Source organism: Sinocyclocheilus grahami, unplaced genomic scaffold (assembly GCF_001515645.1).
Source record: "Sinocyclocheilus grahami isolate Dianchi unplaced genomic scaffold, SAMN03320097.WGS_v1.1 scaffold347.1, whole genome shotgun sequence".
In the NCBI taxonomy this organism is placed as follows: Eukaryota; Metazoa; Chordata; class Actinopteri; order Cypriniformes; family Cyprinidae; genus Sinocyclocheilus; species Sinocyclocheilus grahami.
Window position 1 is genome coordinate 981,291 of NW_015505526.1, and position 19,660 is coordinate 1,000,950.

At 38.4% G+C, this 19,660-nt stretch overlaps 1 protein-coding gene across 1 annotated transcript; it reads right to left on the reverse strand.

Moving 5' to 3' along the window:
* Positions 1–16,950: 16,950 nt before the first annotated feature.
* On the reverse strand, positions 16,951–18,188 carry LOC107548420 (transmembrane protein 121-like). The gene has a single exon (XM_016229083.1). The coding sequence runs from the start codon at positions 17,951–17,953 to the stop codon at positions 17,003–17,005; it is 951 nt and encodes a 316-aa protein (XP_016084569.1). The 5' UTR covers positions 17,954–18,188; the 3' UTR covers positions 16,951–17,002.
* Positions 18,189–19,660: the final 1,472 nt, after the last annotated feature.

Here is a 19,660-nt window from a genome sequence, read left to right on the forward strand (position 1 = left end):
ACTCACACACACACACACAGGTTTGTTTTTGTGAAAAGTGGGGACATCCCATAGGCGTAATGGTTTTTATACTGTACAGACCGTATATTCTATTGCCCTACACCAACCCTACCCCTAAACCTACCCCTCACAGGAGACTTTGTGCTATTTCAGATTTTCAATACACTCCATTCTGTGTGATTTATAAGCGTTTTGAAAAGTGGGGACATGGGGTAATGTCCTGAAAAGTCACCTTCTACTTGTAATACCTATGTCATACCTTTGTCATTATACAAATTTATGTCCTCATTTGTCACAAAAACGCGCACGCACGCGCACGCACGCGCACACACACACTCTCTCTCTCTCTCTCTCTCTCTCTCTCTCTCACACACTCTCTGGCTCTCTCTGTCTACCAACACAATGATCACATATCTGTTTATGGAGTCACTTTTTTAACAAGTAAAATTCAGATAGCATAATTGTTGTACCTCTACATATTGTGGATTGTATGGGAACTTACAAAATAAGCACACACACACACACACACACACACACACACACACATTCAATTCGTGTATGAACTGCGACCCCATGCACTGTGACCTCAATGTGATGTGGGATTCATGTCAATAATTATAATAATAAATGTATGATGATCAAAATATATCTATATTTCATGTAAAGTTAGTTACTATGAACCATAGCTGAATACATCTGTAACACGTATATGAATGTATTGTCATGCTTTAATGGACATATCCAACCAATGCATTTTACTGTAAAGCAATAACATGATAAAAAAAGATAAATATATATGTGAAAAGAATAATTCCCGTACATTTGTCATATGAAACTTTGAGAAAGGAATGTTTAAAATATGTCACAAATTAAACGATGCCATTTATACCAGTTTCATGGTTTTTGTGGCCTGCGCCATGTTTTAAATGAGCTGTGTGTGTGTAATGTGACGTGAATGAGTAAAGGAGTTCACCCAAAAATGGAAATTTGCTGAAAATGTGCTCACCCTCAGGTCATTCAAGATGTAGAAGAGTTTGTTTCTTCATCAGAACAGATTTGGAGAAATGTAGCATTACATCGTTTGCTCACCAATGGATCCTCTGCAGTGAATGGGTGCCGTCAGAATGAGAGTCCAAACAGCTGATAAAAACAGCACAATAATCCACACCACTCCAGTCTGTCAGTTAACATCTTATGAAGAGAAAATCTGCATGTTTGTAAGAAACAAATCCTTTAAACCACCTCTTCTGACCAAAATAATCCATAATAATTCTTCATCCAGTGAAAACGTCCATCTCCTGTTGTCTCTCACATCAAATTTTTTATATATATATTTTTAACTGTTTCAGACTGTTTTGGCTTGTAAACGGTGATTGATCTATGCATATTTCTCTCCTGATTCAGACAAGATGACTTTTTCATTGAAGAAAGCAGTATTATGGTTAGAGGTCTTATATTTTAGCAAGAGGCAATGGTTTGAAGTTAAATCGCCTTAATGATAGATTTGTTTCTTACAAACATGCAGCTTTTGTCTTCACAAGATGTTGATTTTGATGGACTGGAGTGGTGTGGATTACTTGTGGATTATTGTGATGTTTTTATCAGCTGTTTGGACTCTCATTCTGACGGCACCCATTCACTGCAGAGCATCCATTGCTGAGCAAGTGATGCAATGCTACATTTCTCCAAATCTGATGAAGAAACAAACTCTTCTAGCCTACATCTTGGATGTGTGGAGGGTGGGGACATTTTCAGCAAATTTCCATTTTTGGGTGAAATATTTCTTTAAAAATGAATAATAATGCACTTTGTTTCATAAACACATTTTTAAAAAGTAGTAGGCGATTTTCTGTTTCAAACGAGAACAACTTCCGGGGATGTTTAACACACTAATGGGAGTTAGTTAGTGGAGGCAGGTGTTAAGGTTACTGAGAATCTATACCCCCAGTTTGTAGATAAAGAAACGATTGTTTGTCTGTGTTATAAGCGTGTCTTGTGATATTTTTTGAGTGACTATATTGAAGAAGTGTAGGCTATGTGATTATTGTGAGAATGTGATTGTGTTGGAAAAGGGGAGTACAAAGACAAAGGGGGGCTTGTTTCTTATTAATGCTTTGTTTATTTCTTTTCTCTTTTGAGAATGCCACATGGACTCTTTTCGCATTTCCGGGATTTTCAGAAGCGGAAGTCGTCGTAGGTAAGCTCATGGCGAACGGAAACTACAACAGACATGTTTTTTGCCTTCCCATTTGACCCAATAGCAAAATAAACATCCACGATAGCATTTCCATGACTTTTCTAAAGAGGAAGAAAATATCGAGAGACTGATTGTGTTTGTCGTTGGGTTAGACACACGCACACTGCAGCGTTAGTTTGCTAGATTTACGATGATAAAGACTGTGGAAATGTGTAATCAACTCTTCATAGTCTGTGATAAAGGTCCATTCACAAAATAAAGCACTAAATGAGATAAAATGTGTGTGAAACGATACTTGGTATATCAGGAGTTAATGGTCAGGTGATGGAAGGTTTTTTCTCTCTCACAGAACGGCAAGTTTAATTATTGCATCATTAAATTACAGTGCAAAGCATCAACACTTGCTGTGCCACAAAAAAAAAGATGCAGCAAAGATACACTATATTGCCAAAATCATTGGGACACCCCCTTTTAATGAACAGGTTTGACTACTTTAGTAATTTCCATGAGTGCAAATCTTTTTGTTTAAGCATATGATGATATTCTAGGAAAAGTGCTTCTTATTTTATAGCAACAACAGAACCCTTTTCTATTCTAACATGACAATGACTCTATGTATAAGGCAATATTCAAAAAGAAATGATTGATTCAGTCAGCGTGGAAGAACTTGACTGGTCTGCAAAAGCATAGTTCTAATTCCAGCGGAACATGGTGTGTCTTTAAATGCAGACCTTGAGCCAAAAACTCATCACCAAACACCAATGACTTGTATATACACTATATGGACAAAAGTATTGGTACACCCTCTTCTTTAGAACAGAAAAAGGCACTTCCAAAACTGTGGCAACAAAGATGGAAACATAATTCATTTATTTAAAAATTATATTTCCATCTCTCTTGCAACAGTTTTGGAAGTGTCTAAAATTACTGTACCCATATGTACAAGTCATTGGTGTTTGGTGATGAGTTTTTGGCTTAAAGTCTGCATTTAAAGTCTCACCAGAGGTGTTCACCTGGCTTTCTGCAGACCAGTCAAGTTCTTCCACACTGACTGAATCAATCATTTCTTTTTGAACCTTGCCTTATACACAGAGACGTTGTCATGTTAGAATAGAGAAGGGTCCTGTCCAAACTGTTGCTATAAAATTAGAAGCACACAATTCCCTAGAATATCATTATATGCTTAAACGTTAAGATTTGTACTCATGGAAATGACTGAAGTAGTCAAACCAGTTCATTAGAAGGGGTGTCCTAATACTTTTGGCAATATAGTGTATAATTCTCCCTTGTATTTCTCAAATGTTTATCCTTGTTTCTATGGCTTAACCTAAGCCTTATGTTAATGCATTGAAATTAGTTACCCAATAATAGGCTAACAGGGCATGGAATGCCCCCAAAAAACAAATCAATCTTCTGCATCATATTTCAAATGATTGGATTCATTGACCAGCAGGTGGCAGACTAACATCACTGTTTGATTTACAGAGCTTCCCAGTATCAAATCACTGGATATGTATTATACAATATTTGCATTCTTAAGTCGCACTTAAGTGTCTCAGAGCTTCTACATTGAATACAAAAAACCTAAACCAAGTGGCATTTGCTTTAAAAAAAAAAAAACTTCCAAAACTGTGGCAACAAAGATGGAAACATAATTCATTTATTTAAAAATTATATTTCCATCTCTCTTGCAACAGTTTTGGAAGTGTCTAAAATTACTGTACCCATATGTACAAGTCATTGGTGTTTGGTGATGAGTTTTTGGCTTAAAGTCTGCATTTAAAGTCTCACCAGAGGTGTTCACCTGGCTTTCTGCAGACCAGTCAAGTTCTTCCACACTGACTGAATCAATCATTTCTTTTTGAACCTTGCCTTATACACAGAGACGTTGTCATGTTAGAATAGAGAAGGGTCCTGTCCAAACTGTTGCTATAAAATTAGAAGCACACAATTCCCTAGAATATCATTATATGCTTAAACGTTAAGATTTGTACTCATGGAAATGACTGAAGTAGTCAAACCAGTTCATTAGAAGGGGTGTCCTAATACTTTTGGCAATATAGTGTATAATTCTCCCTTGTATTTCTCAAATGTTTATCCTTGTTTCTATGGCTTAACCTAAGCCTTATGTTAATGCATTGAAATTAGTTACCCAATAATAGGCTAACAGGGCATGGAATGCCCCCAAAAAACAAATCAATCTTCTGCATCATATTTCAAATGATTGGATTCATTGACCAGCAGGTGGCAGACTAACATCACTGTTTGATTTACAGAGCTTCCCAGTATCAAATCACTGGATATGTATTATACAATATTTGCATTCTTAAGTCGCACTTAAGTGTCTCAGAGCTTCTACATTGAATACAAAAAACCTAAACCAAGTGGCATTTGCTTTAAAAAAAAAAAAAGCTCTCAAGCACAGTTTGCAACAAAAAAGTTGACAAAAATAAACAGCATTTGAGCACCGATGAGACTTGCTTTTTGATCATTTACTATCTATTGCAGCAACATGTGGACATTTGAAAGTGTGACTTTAAGTGTGCAAATATGTTTTTTTATGGAGCTTATAATATGACAAAACTAATTGAATTTGTATTGTGTAAATCTGAATTATTGACAAGTGCCATTTAACAAAACTGAATATTATGTGACATTTAACATAGTTCTGAATTTGATTTTTTTTTTTACTTGAATATTAAACATTTGAAATTTAACACAACTGAATGTTTTTATGGCAGAGTTTTATAGACATATATTTTCAAACAGAATTTTTTTGTTCTGATATCTTAGACAGCAAATATCCGGTTTTTAAAAATATAGCTTCAAGTTTTCAAGATGAAGAGGAAATTCGGTACATCAAATTCAATATTCTAAAATTCAATATGCGGAAATTCAGATCGTACAGAAAGTAGGTCAGAGGTAATACACAGGGAAGAGTAGATGATCTCCGAAAAGTCAAATGAAGCATTATGGCCAATTAGTAGTTCCCTTTCGATTCGATCAGTTCGACATTGCATTGCTATGCTTATGGGAAACCCTTCCTTCAAATAATACTGAAGCCTTATTGAATCACACCAGTGAAACTGGCCAATGGCTTTCAAGCGCGCAAAATATGAGGGGCTTCCCACTCTATATAAGGCAGCACTTGTACGTCATCTATTCAGAATCTTTTCCTTCAGCCAACCTTCTACGAGAAGCAAGAAGCCTATCAACAAGAGTACTCCCCGTGATCTACACGCTGCAGCGGACACACCTTCTCTCCCCTGCTGTGTTCCGGTGAGCTTCGGACAAGGATGACCTCTCACGATTGCCTCTCCTGCGCGGAGCCAATCGAACTCTCCGATGGCCACAACTCGTGTGTCTTTTGCCTGGGTCGTGCCAGGCGCTTGGGGGGTCAGACTGCCCCCTGGTGCAGGTTCCCTTCCAGTGCGCTTCATGACCACTGATCTCCGTCCCTCCCCCGGCGCACAAGATGTGGTGTCTTACGGTGCCATGGAGGACGCTGAGGATGAAGATGATGCCATTTCGGTGGCAGCGTCTGCGAGGGAGGAGTGGTCCAACAGCCCGCTGGATTACACTGCGCCCCACGGCAGCGACGTGGGGGACCTCCATCATAGTGATGTTGAGCTCCTACGCGTCCTGTCCAAGGCGGTTGATGAGCTCGGTTTGGAGTGGGCGCCTCCTACCGAGCTGGCCAGGACCACAGTCGAAACGACACCCCGCGGAGGCCCGGTCCCTTTTTCCCGGAGGTGCACGACGAAATAGCAAAGTAATGGAACGCGCCGCTCACCAGTCAAGTGCACAATCCGGGATCCTGTCATCTGAGGACGGCGCTGACCAAGTGGGGTATGTTAAACTTCCCCCCCCCGTGGAGGAAGCCGTTGCTGCCCACCTCTGTCCTGCAGCAGCGGCGAACTGGAGAGTGAGAAACAACTCTCCCCTCTAAACCTTGCCGTGCCACTGCAAACTTCGCTGGCAAGGCTTTCTCCGCGGCGGGCCAGGCAGCTTCAGCAGTTCACAGAAGCGTGACAGGCGCTGCCAGGGGTATCAGAGTGGGTTATGAAATCAATAAAGAATGGCTACACGCTTCAGTTCTTCCACAGACCGCCCCGTTTCAACAGTGTGTTAATGTCCATTGTACGGGAGCAGAATGCCTCAGTTCTGCGAGAGGAAATACACAATCTTCGCAAAATGTACTGTAGAGACATTGCCCTTTGCAGATCGCGAGAGCGGCTTCTACAGTCGGTATTTTCTGGTGCCAAAGAAAGACCGTGGACTCCGCCCAATCTTGGATTTGAGACCATTGATTCGCGCGTTTTCAAAGCACTCGTTCAAAAAGACTACGCTGAAGCAAATCCTCTCACACATCAGACCGGGAGATTGGTTTATCTCCGTGGATTTAAAGGATGCTTATTTCCACATTCAGGTAGCCCCCCACCACAGGTGCTTCCTGAGATTTGCATTCGAGGGGATAGCATACCAATTCACGGTCCTACCCTTTGGTTTATCCCTGGCCCCTCGTATGTTTACGAAGTGCATGGATGCTGCTCTCTCTCCTCTGAAGCAGAGCGGAATGTCTTAGCCCAATCAGAGAGCGCGCTGCTCAGCGACAAGCTCGGACACCTCGCTCATCTTCAGAGCTTAGGTCTGACTGTGAATATGCAAAAGAGCATGCTGGTTCTGAGACAGAACATTTCCTTTTTAGGAGTGGAGCTGAATTCAATCAATATGCGAGCGCGTATGTCAGAGGAGCGCTCACAAAAACTAATCATCTCTCTCGCAGTCTTCAAGTTAGGACACTCTTCACCGCTGAAATGCTTTCAGAGGATGCTCAGCCAGATGGCTGCCACCTCAACAGTGTGCAAATTAGGACTCCTACATATGCGACCGCTTTAGCTCTGGCTGAAAAGTAAAACAGTTCGGACGTGGTCAGAAACTGAGAAGTTGTGGCACATAAACTGTTTGGAGCTCCGTGCTGTACACTTAGCGCTTGAGTGCTTTCTACTGGACATTCTCCACTGTCACATTCTCATCAGGACGGACAACATGTCAGTGGTAGCGTTTATAAATCACCAAGGGGGTGTGAGCTCGCGGCCGCTACTGCAGCCGGCGAGAGACATTCTTCTGTGGGCAGATCAACACCTCCTCTCCATCCGGGCAGTACATGTCCCCGGATGCCTGAATCACGGCGCAGATTTACTGTCGAGGGGCAGGGTGATCCACGGAGAATGGGGATTGCACCCTTTGACAGTCAATATGATTTGGAGTGTATTCGGCAGGGCAGAGGTGGATCTCTTCGCAGCAGCAGAGAATACTCACTGCCTGCTGTTTTATTCACTGACACGGTCTCCCTTGGGAGTGGATGCACTAGCTCACAGCTGGCCGAAAGTATGCAAGTATGCCTTTCCTCCAGTGAAACTTATGCCTCACGTGCTTTGCAAAATCAAAGAGTAAAGGGAATCTGTTCTGTTAGTGGCACCGAAATGGCCCAACCAGCCGTGGTTCCCAGAACTGGTGGAGATGCTGGTAGCCCCCCCGTGGACTATCCCACTGAAGAGAGACCTCCTCTCTCAAGCACAAGGAACAATATGGCACCCAAATCCAGAGTCATGGAACCTTCATGTCTGGCCACTCGATGGAGCTTGCCAGTAACAGATGCACTTTCTCAGCGCGTGTTGAACACTATCTCTGAGGTTAGGGCTCCTTCCACGAGGCGTTTTTACGCACATAAACGGAGAGTTTTCACAAATTGGAAGAAGACCCATTCGAAGACCCATTCAACTGCCCAATACCAATAATTCTTGCCTTCCTTCAAGAGCGATTTGATAGTGGTCATTTGCCATCCACATTGAAAGTGTATGTGGCTGCTATAACAGCCTTTCACGTGCACGTCGATAATCGCCCAATCGGCAAAAATGACCTGATCGTACGATTTTGAACCCTCCTCGCTCTTCCAACCTACCCACTTGGGACTTGGCGCTTGTGCTTGACGCTCTCACGGAACCCCCGTTCGAGCCCATACAATCAGCGAGCTTGTTAGCGCTCTCTCTCAAGACAGCGCTTCTGCTCACACTGGCTTCTGTTAAGCGAGTTAGGGACCTGCAGGCGCTGTCAATTGATGACTCGTGTATTGAATTCGGGCCAGGTAATTGCAGACTCACCTTGAAGCCTAGAAAAGGTTATGTGCTTAAAGTGCTTTCGACTCCATTTAAAGTGCAGGTCATAACACTATCTGCTTTCCACCCCGAAACACCGGCTGGGGCGGAGCTGCTTAATACACTCCTGCTGTACCCTGTACGTGCGGTGCGCACTTATATTGAGCACTCTAGACAGTTCAGACTCTTGGAGCAGCTATTTGTAACTGTTCCGTATCAGTTACAAAATATTATTACTTGCCTATAAGGCCCTTAATGTGCTTTGGAGGACGCACAAAAGACCTGCCTGTGTCCAAGCAAAGGCTGTCACACTGGATTGTCGAAGCAATTGCTTTGGCTTATAGCTCTAAAGGCGTGGAATGTCCTATAGGGGTTCGTGCCCACTCCACCCGTGGGCTCGCGTCCTCATGGGTGTGGGCAAATGGCATATCTATTCAGGACATTTGCGTGGCGCCAGGCTGTTCATCACCCAACAATTTTGCAAGGTTTTATAACCTAAATGTATTGTTGCTTGCCTCATATGTGCTGTCAGTGCGAGCGGCACACCCGCCTTCTCAGCCTCAGTTATGATCTGAGCTGCATGCCAAAGTGGTTTCGACCAGGTCGTATACACTCCTGTACTGACGCGCCACCAATCCAATTTTATATGTTCCCCATAAGCATAGTAATTTTATGTCGAAGTGAATGAATCGAAAGTGAACACTCTCGCTTAAAGCAAAAAAGACAGGAGAGTGTAACATAGTTTGGTTAAAATTTCTCAATGGTAGTGTAAAAAACAAATTTTTAACCCTGTCAAACACAGCTCTTTTCAGAGCACGCAGTTTTTTCCTTTAAAGGTAATGAGCTATGCTGACCCCGCCCCTCTTTTCTGAGCTGTTCTCTGAGGGACTGTTTACTTCAGCCTCATTCATCGTGAAACTTGCTTAGTAGCACATTATTAGGAAAGGCGATTTGCAAAGATTCATTGAAAAAACCTTACACTCACTTCTTCTGTAGGTGAAGCTGGATCGCTCGATTGAGTCAAATGTTTTTATTTTATTTCATCTTTTTTATGTATGGGGCTGCTAGCCCCTAGCGCCGCCCAGTAAAGACTATTGCAGTGACATACAGGAGTCATACACTAGGCGCGCATGTGTCCGTTATTATTGATGCGCAAACAAACCTATCTGCACTCATGGCGCACGGATCGCTATAACATCATATTTCTTCTTGAACACAGTTCTGTATATTCATGTAGTTGTCAAAATTAATGTAGCCTACAGCAAGTATTTTATAACCGATGCTCGCTGAAGAAGCTGTTTTGAAGAAGTATCTGAGGATCAGTGGTGTTTATGTACATATGGGCATCAAACACTTAAAATTCGCTTATTCAGACAGAGGAACTATTCACCGATGACATCGACCCGCCTTCCGATCGCTGAGTTTCCACACATTCAGAATGGTTTAATTTATCATTTGTATTTTGGTATGTTTAGTTATTCTGCATGGATCTGTGTATGCAGTCATTTGGCGTCTCCCTGTGGTCTTGTTTGGTATGGCAGGTTGACTTGTGCTTATTTGTTAAAGTTACTGTATAATTAAGGTTTACATACTTTTAAGTAGTTCATTTTAAGTTGTAAAGAATATCTGCAGTGACATTTTTGCAAAGTATGTATTGATTTGGAGAGGAGGGGGGCCTTGGAGTAAAAACGGTTGAGAACCACTGGCTTAGACAAATGTTTCACATGCTGAGAATGCTAACCTAACATATAAATATGCAAACCATTAAATGTTTAAGTATCACTTAGGATATCTCTGGGCGATTCATGATCATGTAGTTTCACGCACACGCCAGAAAACTACTAATTGGCCAAAATGCTTCGTTTGACTTTTCGGAGATCATCTACTCTTCCTTGTGGATTACCTCTGACCTACTTTCTGTACGATCTGAATTTCCGCCTATTGAATTTTAGAATATTGAATTTGATGTTCCGAATTTCCTCTTCATCTTGAAAACTTGAAGCTGTATTTTTAAAAACTGGATATTTGCAGTCTAAGATTTCAGAACAAAACATTCGCTGTTTGAAAATACATGCGTTTAAAACTCTGCCATAAAAATATTCAGTTGTGTTAAATTTCAAATGTTTAATATTCAAGTTAAAACAAATCTAATTCAGAACTATGTTAAATGCCACATAATATTCAGTTTTGTTAAATGACACTTGTCAATAATTCGAATTTACACAATACAAATTCAATTAGTTTTGTCATATTATAAGCTCCATATTTTTTGGGTCACTTAATGTGCATTAATTATATGTGACAGAATAAACGCATTGGAATCAAATCTTATGCGGTCTGTTCTTGTAAACGCCTTTGACTATAAACCGTTTTAAAAATCTCCTGAGTGAGCCTCATCATCATCTGCGCTTTTAAAACTGAATGTTTGATTTAAATGAGTATTTGTATGTGAGAGATATAAACCATCTGCAAGAGCTAAACTCCCTCATTTTTCAGGTATAACCTCTTATTAAGGGAGCAATTCAGCAGCTGTCAGTGTTGGAGCATTTGCTCCATAATTACAGCAGTTTGACTGGTAAAGCTGCGATTCTGCTCTACCAGTCAAGCGGATATAACAGCCTGCTAGGTTACTAACTCTGTCAGACCTTTTCAGCATTATACTGCCTCTAGCTGAATGACTCATTTTCATACCTGCATATAATTTTTCACCTATGGCCACTTTATTTATTTATATAGATACATAAACATCACATTGGAGCAGACTTGTATTTATTTATTTATGTACATACAGATCACGTTCAAGTAAACATTTTTATTTATTTTTCCATAAATATTTATTTTTGGTTTTTATTTAGTTATTTACATAAATATCACATTCAAGCACACTTGTGTTTATATTTTGTTTGTTACTGTTAAAATGCCTTTTAATGTATATTATCGTTGTTTTTACCCTCGACCAAGACTTTAAACGTTAAGCTTCACACAAAGTTTTAATCCAAGATAATTAAAACCATGCGACCAATAATGGCATCGCAACTTTGAATCTGCAAAAGTACAAATAAGTGACCCGAGCATTTAATCAACAAATATGATAGGAAAATAATACGACAGCGTAATGAGAGTGTTTAAAGATGATAGAGATCAGATGACTTTCTCCATCTGTGATATTTCCTCTGAGCTCAAATCAAACTCTTCCATTTGATTCTGAGTGACTAGACTAGGGGTTTGGTGCTAATAAGCGGATCTCTTGGTCTCTTTTACAGTATAACAACCGGACGATCCATGCACTTTTCATGTTTGTCAGTGGTTATCAATGTTGGAGAGTAACTAGTTATCTAGTCACCTACCTTAATTACATTTCCTTTCATTTGCTTTGTTAAAAGAAAAACAGAAAAGAATAAATCTCTAAACAAGGTTACTTCTGCATCGCAAAATAAGGTATGTTCCGCATAGTTAATGTCTTTCATATGTAGGTTATACTATAAAGGCATTTTTTTGTTTGTATAGCCTAATAATCATGGTACTGTAGGTCACACTTGATGTGCAATGTAAATTTTTCGTTCCCTAAACTTAACCGTACGTTGAAATTAACCATTTTAAACAAAAGTTACAAAGAATGCATGATGCATGTAGACAATTAGTCTTCATTAGCACAATCTAATTAAACTTCTGTCCTTCTAGCAAGAAATAGTGACACTCAGTTGTGCTTTCCAAACAAAACCTGCCAGCACACAAGATCCTTATCGTTTGAACGTACCTGTCATGGTAGACGTCCCAAATGAACCATTTGCAATTCTGGATTAGTTCCATAAGTTGCCTTGAAATGCTAAAAATGGCAGAATTCCCTACCACAAAATTGCTTAACCTCTGACTGCTGAAGTTAACAAATCATGATGGCGGATCCTGAGCGCTCTAATGGAAGCCTGTGGATGTCTGGTATGATAGAGTTCATGAGCATTAGTGTAACTTGGAGGATGCCCAAGTCACACATTTACGGGTGAGGATGTGATTGCAGGAAACTGAACCTCCATTATAAATCGGCCTGAGTGTTATTAATGCAAATTGCTTTTTTGATATTGTGCTGCATCATTGTATTGAAATCCATAATGAACACAAAACCGAGAAATGTTGTCAGTAACCTGGAAGCCTGAACACTCAGCATTCCCGTGCCTTTTAACAAATGAATTTATGTGACTTTTCCAGTCATTCAAGATTACTGGATTTTGAAAAAATAAAAATCATATGTAGTTTGCAAGTAATTGTTACTTTTATTGTATAAAAAGATATAATAACTATAGAGATATCCTTTTTAATCATGATTTAAAAAAATTAAAAAAAGATTATGCATATATTCATCTGATTTAATATGGCTTGGAAATCACAATTTTAAAAATGTTATTTATGATTACTTGGTTAGTCTGGATTACAGGATTAAAAATCATATAGTTTGCAATCAATCCTTTTTCAATCATGATTTTAAAATCATTGTATGCATATCAGGGTTATTATAATTAATTGAAACTAAAATTAAAACTACAAATTAAAATATAAAAAAATGTAAACACAAATATTTTAGTTTAAGTACTGTAATAACTAATAAGTTGTGAAAATACAAACTATATAGACATTTAAAAAACTAATAAAATTACAAAAACTTCAAAATTAATAAAACTTCAACAAAATTAAAAATGAAAACGGGAAATAAAAAAAAATATAAAAAAATAAAAATATTAATAAAACTATAATAGTATATGATGATACTAAAATGACACACGCACACACACACACACACACACACACACACACACACACACACACATATATTACTATAGAAATGTCTTTTTTAATCATTACTTTATAAAATGTTGTGCATCTCAGGGTTATTATACTTAATTCTAACTAAAATTAAAACTACAATTTAAAATAAATATAGAATAAAAATACCTTTTAGTTTAAATTTATGTACTAAAATAGCTAAAACTATTTACAAAAAAACTACAAAATGACTAAAACTTTAACAAAATCTAAAATTAAAAAAAAAAAAAAAAATGAATTCAAAATAATTAAAAAAGTATATCAAAGTACACTAAAATAACACTGATGCATACTGTATATTCAAATGGTTTAATTCAATACATTTAATACATTTTCTGATATTTTCAGGTTTCCTTTGCCAGAAGTAACCTCTGCAATACAGTTCTTGCTTTTATAAAGACTTTAATCTATTAAAACACATGATTGACACCCAGTATAATTTCTTCAATCCTGCGCTGTAATGCTTTAGGCTCTTTTGAAAGTGCAACCGGTTACATTTGCAGTGAAAAGATGATGAAATGCAATGCGAACGTACTTATCATGCATTGAGAATACTTTTTTTCTAATGCATTATATATACAGGCCTCAAGTCAAGTATTACCATCTTTCTCTCTTTGTCATTTTTTGAGCACTAAACACACATTTGAAGGCTTGTGACCCTTTGACTGGTTTTAGAGCGAGGCTGAATCTTTAATGCTGTAAAGCAAATGTAAGAATGCCTGAGGGGCTGCTGACATCTGAACGGGGGTTTATTGATGCATTTCGAATGAAAGATGATGTTCCTCCATCTCTTTGCTCTTCACTGTGAAGGATAACAAGTGTGTGTCTCAGCATTGTGCACAAAAACCAATTCCTTTCAATTCTTTTTATAATACCACATGCTTAATATTTGCACACTCACATATATTTGTCTAATTACTCTTTACAGTTTACAGTATGTGATTAAATATTGTGGTAAACACCCAAACTACTGAATTATAGATCATAGTGTAATACTGTATTCGCACCATAGGCTGTTTTGAGCTGAAGGTTAAGACTGAATCTTAAATATTTATCGAGAAAAAAAATGTTTTTGCACAGTAATATATGTACTCAGATGTAGCCGCTGCATCCACGTCTCGCACAAATAGAAATAGTAAATGTTGTTAGATTAATGGTGATTCTGACATCCAACAACAAAAATAGATTTTGTTGTTAATGTTGTTGTTGTTGAAAATATGGGTAAATTGCCATTTTGAAATAATAAAAATTATTTTGCTTAAGTATCAATTTCTCCTTAAATTAAATTCTATTTATTTAATCAATTTATATATGCAACACTGTAAAAATGAGTTTATGCAAAGCTGTAAAAACAAAGTTGTAAATAAAATAAAATGATTGGCATACAAAGATTTTTGCAAGAAAACACATTCTTTATACTTCGAAATTTCATGATTAATTAAATGTTACTTTCCCTTTTTATAATTATTCCAATTTTGGTGTTTGCATCAAATTAAATTTACAAAAGTGATTTTACATGCTTAGAAAACATATTAAATGCAAGTAAAGTGTCTGCTTTAATGTTTCAAATAACTTGTAAAATGTCAAAATATGGGTGAAATAATATTCCATCATCATATACAGCATAACAAATATAACATAACAAATATTTTAAAATATATAAAATAAGTGATCATACAAATTGGTCTTGTTCTAAAAAAAATGTGTTAAATTAATGATTGTTACACTGAATGTCATTTTAGTGGGTGTAAATCATGGTGATAAATGTATGATAGTCATTATCTTTTGCTTAGAAAAAAATAAAACAGGAGCCATTCTAATGTACGGAGAAAAAAATTAAAGCTGTATTATTAACCTTTTATTGTTTTGATGTTTGAAAAACCCTTTTTGCCTTTGATCCTCATTTTTTCACTAAAACTATCTTAAATAGTTGATCTGTGAACAACAGAATATGTTTAAATAGTCAAAGATGCAGCAAAGTGTGGCACAAATGTGTTTTACAGTATTTATACAATTTCTTTTACAATTCTTATACAATTTATACAGTTTTCAGTGTTGCACATCTTGACCACCTTGAAATTATAATTACAGTCATGTGTACATGCGTGTAATGCTAAAAGACTATTATGATTTTGGGGCATGTGTCTTCTGTTAGTGCATGAATATCTCTCTGGTACGATTCAGAAAAACATACAATCAGTGTTGTGTTTTTTCTAAATAGTATTAAAGTATATGGTATGTTGCCATTTGAAACATTATACCATAGAGAGAAATTCATGCTGTCAGATAGTGGGTGGACACTAAAGTAGAGAAATTCTCAAAAAACACAATACGCAGCGGAGCGAGTCAACATCAACCGAGACCGCCCACCATATATGCAGGTGGCAATAAATTAATGTTGCTGAAATAGAGTACATCAGGTCACTACATATGCTGAATAAATCAGACGTGGATGGTAAATGGGTTTCGCACTGCGTACAGAGGAAAGGCTGTTTAATTCCGCAGTGTCCAGGCCTTAGAGTTTTAGGAATCAGTTTCACGCTGTGTGGCTTTAGAAAGGTGAGTCCCTGCTGATGGGGGCCACGCGTAATTTATTTCATTTTCCCAGATGCCATTTACCCTTCCATCCGCTTCCGCAGACACGATGTGTTTACTCAAACAATAGAAGAACTGATTTAAAAAAGAAAAATGTGTGGAGTGGTCGGCCAGCACAGGGGTTGCCAGGTCTGCGTAACAAAATTGGCCCGTTGGCCAATCAAAAATAGCCCAGTGACCATATCCAAACTCGATCAGAACTCGAAACATGCAATTGCCATAACTAAAATACATATTTCACAGTCATTGTTATGCAAATTGAAAACCACTATATTGTAGTGATCATAAAGACAGCTCAAAGGCTCCTTACCCGTGGCCGTCCTTCAAAAAACGACCACAGATTTATCATTTGTAGAATATAAAATATTTCAAATCAAATATAATTTATGCAGTATGTCAAACCATTAACTCGCAGGGGAAAAAATTCACGAGAATGCAGACTCGGCAACCCTGGACTAGTAATTCTGTTAGCGTAAAAACACTTTGCAGATGTAAAAAAAAACAAAAAATTTTTTTTCACATTTTTTTATTAAATACAACTGAATCCTCAAACAAAAGTGTAAAAAAGCAAGTACACAAGTGGTATATATAATAATTATAATAACAATGATAGCAATAATAATCCATATACCAACCAAGTGGTAGTGCATTCACTGACTTTTTCCTAAACAATTCCATAAAGGTCATCGCACACAAATTTCTTACTTTTTCCTCTTATTCTCATTTCTTTAAATGTCAACACACCATAAAACACAAGTGCAAACACATACTGCAGGCATGTAGGACTACTCCCCAACATTTGGTCATAAACATCAACCTGATCAAACTAGTTCCCTCAATGATAAATTCATTGCACTCTTTTTCCATTCCCCCATTCATTACTTGCAAGAGAGGAACATATCTGATGCACCTCAACAACAGGAAGTCACACACAAAAAAGTGGATGGAAACAATTTGGTCTCTCAAACAAGTATTTTGCACCACAGTCATTTTGCTACTGTACAGAAAGAAAACAGCACTTGGTTCTTTGTTGCCAACTGTGGTGAACGAATGATAAAACACTGAATGTTTTTCTTTGAACAACACAGCTCATATTTGGCTGATTTACCTCTGTCCACAACAGGATGCAGCACATCATAATTCTGGACCCCAAAACAGTTAATCAGTTCTTATCTGGGGGTTCAAATGCTTCTTGTTGGCTCCAAGTCAAACAAAATCCTTAATTTTGGTTCCTTGGTCATGTATCCATAATCTCCCGTGCTGGAGTGGGTTCATGTGGGAGGCTTGTAGCATTCGGAAGAGCTTGTCCATGTCCCACCGAGTTCTGCTGGACTTCCATGGGAATTCCAGTTGCGTTCTCTCGATTTGGGAATTCACGTGACTGTTTCCGGTACTCGAGAAAGGTGCATGCCTTGGTTGCAATGGCCACCACGTTTTTGCCAACGAAGATGGTGGAAACCCGGCTGTCCTGGAAGAGCACCATGTTGACGCCACGTATGAGGATGGTGACGATGTTAATGGTGACCAGACTGAGAAGAGGATAGAGCATCATCTTCTGAGGGGACACGTGGTCACCCTGCACACTGATCTCACTCAGGGACACACAGGGAAGAATCAGAAGCAAAATGTAGCAGTAGAAGAACATCAAACCTTCCGCCCAAATGGGCAAACCAGTCCGCTGCGGCTCCCAAAGATTTGCCTGCATATCCAGCAGGTCCAGCAAGTCCAATGCCACCCAGAAGAGCCGACCCCTCATGTCCTCCTTCCTCCGAAAGGTACGGACATATTCCATGCTGTCCAGAGCCACCAGAACCAGGTAGAGGCCTGGCACACAAATGGACAACAATAAAGTCAAAGCCTTCCGGGCAACAGTCTCCAGACTCTTGCGATCAGCCTTACAGTTCTGGAAGACAAAGTAAAGCTTGATCTCCAGCACGAAGATATAGAGGAACCAAAGGATCATGGCGTATCCTCGTCGAGCCGTCCGCACTTCTGCTCCAACCCAAACCGCCACATACCGGAGGACAATAAGAAAGCAGACATCCCCAACAAGGACAATGATGCAGACGCCGATCTTTCGTGGCCCCTGATTCTGCTCCACCAGGTAGGCATCCATGAATGCCATGCTGGTCATGATGACAAAGGTGGTAAGACACACATGCCGCTTGTCCGGTGGTGGCAACACCATGCTGAGGGCCACCACCGCATGCACTCACTCACAGCAATGTCGTCCACTCTGTTGCACTTGGGTTTGAAGGACTCTTGAAGTTGCAGGTCGAGCTTTGCAGGACTGGTTGGAGCGATTGTTTTTCAACCCTTTGAAGGCATTTGCATTTCCTGTATTTCGTAAACCAAAAAGCCAATTTCTCCTAACTGACAGTTTGATTCACACTGCTTTGCTAGGGTTGTATTGACTGTAAATCTGAAGGAATAGCGTTAAATGGTACAAAGGGCCAAAAAAGGTATACAATAGGGCTACTTTGCAATGGTAGGCTTCAGTTTCATCCTCACCTGCTCTTCTGACACGACCTGGAAAGAGAGGAAAGAAAACGAGCTGTCAGCACAAAGTGGATAATAAATCACGACTCACCGCTTGGAGCCAACGGCATATCCGGTTCTGCCATTGTGTCAGCATCATTTAAAGACATGTGATAACAACATTGGGGAAATACACAGTTACGCGGCCACTTATTCATTTGCACTTTTTAGTAAAACAGGGGATGCTCACAAAACTGCACAATCCTGTGCAATAAACCAAGACGATGTTCCAGCATTGATTTAAGCTTCACATGCAGGAGAGTGGAAGCCAAGCAGTGCAAAAATTATTTCTTCTTCTTTATTTGGTCTTGTTTTCCATTACAAATTTCTCAATTTTTAAATCAGGATACTTTAGAAGGAAAATGACTTGTTTCTGGAAAAGTCTTGTTTCTTAAAAAATTATGAAAATTACACAAGTTTATGCTTAAAATTAGAAAAAAAATGTAGGCGGAGTAAGGAAAAATATCTTGAATATAAGTTATTTTTTCTTACCCCACTGACAAATACTGATAGATATGCTGATAAGATGTTTTAAGCATTAGTTTACTTTATTCTGATATTTGTGTCTTTTTGTTTCTTAAGTAAATGTATCTTTATGCTTTGTACTGGAAAGACAAAATGCTGAGAAAATCAGTTTTTGCAGTGAGAACTGTGAGAGAAAAAGCTTTTTAGTTTTTGATGTTAGAAAGATACAGATTTTATAATTTGAACTTTTATTTAACATGTCATAAGTGCATGTCTTTTTTTATGAAATGTCTATGAAATTTATTTGATCTTTGATATTTATTTAATCACAGATAAATATTTGATTGCTCAAAACTGCCTTTTCATCACACACCAGACATGACTGGGTTCTCAGTTTTGTTTCCTTTAAGTATCAACTTTGTCTCTGATGTTTCTCATATAATTCCTTAGAAAAAAGTGAAAATAGATTGACATACAGTAAGTGTATAGAGGCATAAAATGAACATGAGTAGCAGTTCAGATCATTAGATCTGGGAAGAATTGGATTAGAAGTGTTGTGTTCACATCAAGATCTGATATGTGATTGCAAACGCTGGTATCTTGGCAGAAGTTTTGAGACATAGTTGAAACTCTAGAGGAGATTACTTGGGTAATTTTTCCTGAGGACCAGAAGACTTCAACAAAAAATTACTCTCAATTTACATTTTCTCTCAATTTAATCTCATTTCTGTCAAGGAGAAACAACTGAGCTATTAGGGGATCACATTTTCTTTTCTACAGGATCATTGAGCTTGAAAGTTGGCTGAAGGAAAAGGTGAGATTCGATTACTGTTGAAAGAAATATCTAAGGAACACACTCTTGTAGTGATTCACAAGGCAACAAATTAACACT

What these genes read in the sequence shown, in the direction of transcription:
- LOC107548420 (XM_016229083.1), bottom strand. Translation starts at nt 17,953, where the DNA reads ATGGTGTTGCCACCACCGGACAAGCGGCATGTGTGTCTTACCACCTTT.